This window comes from Gossypium hirsutum, chromosome A02 (genome assembly GCF_007990345.1).
Source record: "Gossypium hirsutum isolate 1008001.06 chromosome A02, Gossypium_hirsutum_v2.1, whole genome shotgun sequence".
NCBI classification, from domain to species: Eukaryota; Viridiplantae; Streptophyta; class Magnoliopsida; order Malvales; family Malvaceae; genus Gossypium; species Gossypium hirsutum.
The window spans coordinates 32,352,034-32,355,327 of record NC_053425.1 but is presented as its reverse complement, the minus strand read 5'-3'; the positions used below and the strand labels follow the sequence as shown (position 1 = coordinate 32,355,327).

The 3,294-nt window shown below is 37.3% G+C and overlaps 1 protein-coding gene across 1 annotated transcript; it reads left to right on the top strand.

Annotated features, from left to right (window-relative positions):
* Positions 1-202: 202 nt before the first annotated feature.
* Positions 203-2,860, top strand: LOC107951297 (probable acyl-activating enzyme 1, peroxisomal). Its single transcript, XM_016886295.2, has 2 exons — positions 203-602; positions 1,063-2,860. The coding sequence occupies exons 1-2, from the start codon at positions 405-407 to the stop codon at positions 2,530-2,532; spliced, it is 1,668 nt and encodes a 555-aa protein (XP_016741784.2). The 5' UTR covers positions 203-404; the 3' UTR covers positions 2,533-2,860.
* The last annotated feature ends 434 nt before the right edge of the window (positions 2,861-3,294 follow it).

Sequence of the window (3,294 nt, the reverse complement as noted above, 5' to 3'; positions counted from 1 at the left end):
AATTATGTTAATAATTTATAAAAATATAATAAAATTAAAATTTCTTGTACAAAATTATACAAAATAAAAATTTATATATAATTATACAATAAATTATAATTCATATATAAATTTAAAATTTATTCCTGTTAAAAAAAATGCAACACGCACTTTGACATTGACGTTTCTCTTTTATTTTGTCATTGATAGTTTATATGATAGTGATAAGGTAACAGAAACATAACTCAAAGTAAAAAAATAAAATCACTAAAAATGAGATTGGCATTTGATTCATTCTCTCTACCTGTCCTTTTATTACCAGAAAGCAAGGAGTACACAGTCCAGGATCAATCCAATAATCCTATCTTCACTCACTAATTAATCTTTTACATTACTAAATCTCCCACGGAAGCGTTGAAGGAGATATGGAAGGTTCAATCAAGTGCTCTGCAAACTTCGTTCCTTTGACTCCGATCACCTTCTTGGACCGCGCCGCGGTTATCTACCCAGACTCTGTCTCCCTTGTCCACGGTGATGTCAAGTATACCTGGAAACAGACTCGTCAGAGGTGCGTTCGTCTCGCTTCTGCGCTTGCCCAGCTGGGAATTGCCCCTCGTCATGTGGTAATTCTCTCTTTTGCCTCCTTTCTCTACTCTACCACTATTTTTTTTTCTTGCCATTTATGAGCTTTAGCTTTCTTCAATCCAGTGATTTTCTGTTTTTTTTAGACTTGTTTGTCAAAGCCCAAGACTTCAATTTTTAAATCTAGTTATTTGGCTGTTAAATTTTCGGATTCAAATCCGGGAAACTTGCATTCCCAGTTTGTGTTACTGGTGTTGAATTATATTCCAATTGAGTTGGTTTTGGAGGTTGTGTTACTGGTGTTTTCTCCCTCTTCCTCTGCATTGGATGTGTGATATTCGTTCAAATATGTTATTTATTGTCCTTTCTAAGCTTGGATTAAACGGATTTGCTTCTATAGGCCATACTTCAATTCTCGAACTTGATTTTATCTTTTTTTCACATCTATAGTTTTTTCCTTATTACTGCATGCCAAGGTGATCTTTGCTTGTTTGAGAGCAGGTTGCTGTATTAGCCCCAAATGTTCCAGCGATGTATGAACTTCATTTTGGTGTTCCGATGGCTGGGGCTGTTCTATGTACACTCAATATACGTCATGATTCCTCAATGGTGGCAGTGTTATTGAAGCATTCAGAAGCCAAATTCCTTTTTGTAGATTACGAATTCCTCCATATTGCAGAGGGAGCATTGAAAATACTATCCAACACGAGTGCTAAGCTGCCCCAACTAGTCTTGATCCCGGATCATGATCGGCAAGTTCCTTCCAGGAGCAACTCCAACTCCACATCTGCAAACTTGGACTATGACAGTTTATTAGCAATGGGGAAACTAGATTTTGATATTAGAAGACCAGAAGATGAGTGGGAACCCATCTCGCTTAATTATACTTCTGGTACGACATCAAGCCCAAAAGGTGTTATTTATAGCCACCGAGGTGCCTATCTCAATTCTCTAGCCACAATTCTTCTCAATGAGATGGCCTCAATGCCTGTATATTTATGGACTGTTCCCATGTTTCATTGCAATGGATGGTGTCTTACATGGGCAGTTGCTGCTCAAGGTGGTACAAATGTATGTTTAAGAAATGTCTCTGCGGGAGGAATATTTTCTAATATTGCTAAGTACAAGGTGACTCACATGGGTGGTGCACCTACGGTTTTGAACATGATAATAAATGCACTAGCTCGCAACCAAAGACGTCTTCCAGGGAAAGTTGTGATCATGACGGGAGCCGCACCACCACCACCTCATGTACTTTTCAAAATGGATGAACTGGGATTTAGAGTGGTTCATTCATATGGCCTGACTGAAACCTATGGTCCAGGAACAGTATGCACTTGGAAACCAGAATGGGATTCTCTGCCTCGAGACGTACAGGCTAAGATCAAGGCTAGGCAGGGGTTGAATCATCTTGGTATAGAGGAAATCGATGTTAAAGATCCTGTAACTATGAAGAGTATGCCACCTGATGCAAGTAGTATAGGTGAGGTTATGTTTAGAGGCAACACTGTCATGAATGGATACCTTAAAAACATAAAAGCAACGAAGGATGCTTTTAATGGTGGATGGTTCCGAAGTGGGGACTTGGGAGTGAGACACCCTGATGGTTACATAGAACTCAAGGACCGGTCCAAGGACATAATCATCTCTGGGGGGGAAAATATAAGCTCCATTGAAGTGGAATCAGTGCTGTACAGCCATCCAGCTGTGCTAGAGGCAGCTGTGGTGGCAAGACCAGATGATTACTGGGGGGAGACACCTTGTGCATTTGTAAAGTTGAAGGACGGTCACGAAGCCAGTGTTGATGAAATTATCAAATATTGTCGAGATAACTTGCCCCACTACATGGCTCCTCGAACAGTGGTTTTCCAGGATTTGCCCAAGACTTCGACTGGAAAGACGCAGAAATATGTTCTACGAGAGAAGGCCAAGGCATTAGGAAGCATGTCAAAGAGTAAGAGCAAATTGTAGATCACCTTTAATGGAAGGTGAGGTCTTTGTGGCAGGTTGAGGTTGGTATTATAAATCCAATGGTGGAGGCATCAATTGTTCACGCTTTTATTTTAACAGAATGGAATTTACACGAATTTTATCTGGTTTGAATTAGATAGCAGACAACCATAGCTTTTATGTTAAATTCTTCTATTAGTCACTGTACTTTGTGTAAGTTATGAATTTAGTCCTATATTTTTCGAATTGGTCAATTTTAGTTGACCAATTTAGTTCGTGTAGTTTTTGAATTTAGAAATTTTAGACCTAATCTAAACAATAGCAATTAAATCTGTTTGGTTAAATTTAATTACTAGTTTTATACTATACATACCATTGTAGTTTTGGTACATATTCTCTAATTGGATCATTCTAAATTTCTGTACTTTTCAAATTTGAAATTTTAGTGTTGACGCAAATAATAGTCGTAAAAACCATTAACTCCATTTTTAGTAGGTAATATATGAAAAACACATAGTAATATGTTTGACACATCTGATTTTGGAGATAACAAAACTTAACTTAATCGTTAGGAGAGGATTGAAAATTTGAAATTTGGATTAAAATTGACCAAATTAAAGTATAAGGCTTAATCCATAATGCAAAATACAGGAACTAGCAGCATTTAACCTAACTTTTAAGGTTAAATTTTACTATTAGTCATTGTACTTTGTAAAAGTTGTGGATTTAGGCCTTATACTTTAAGTTGGTCATTTTTAGCCCCTATACTTTTCGAATTTTAAA

Coding starts and splice junctions, on each gene's coding strand:
- LOC107951297 (XM_016886295.2), top strand. CDS start 405: ATGGAAGGTTCAATCAAGTGCTCTGCAAACTTCGTTCCTTTGACTCCG. Junction 603..1,062: donor GAATTGCCCCTCGTCATGTG/GTAATTCTCTCT, acceptor GTTTGAGAGCAG/GTTGCTGTATTAGCCCCAAA.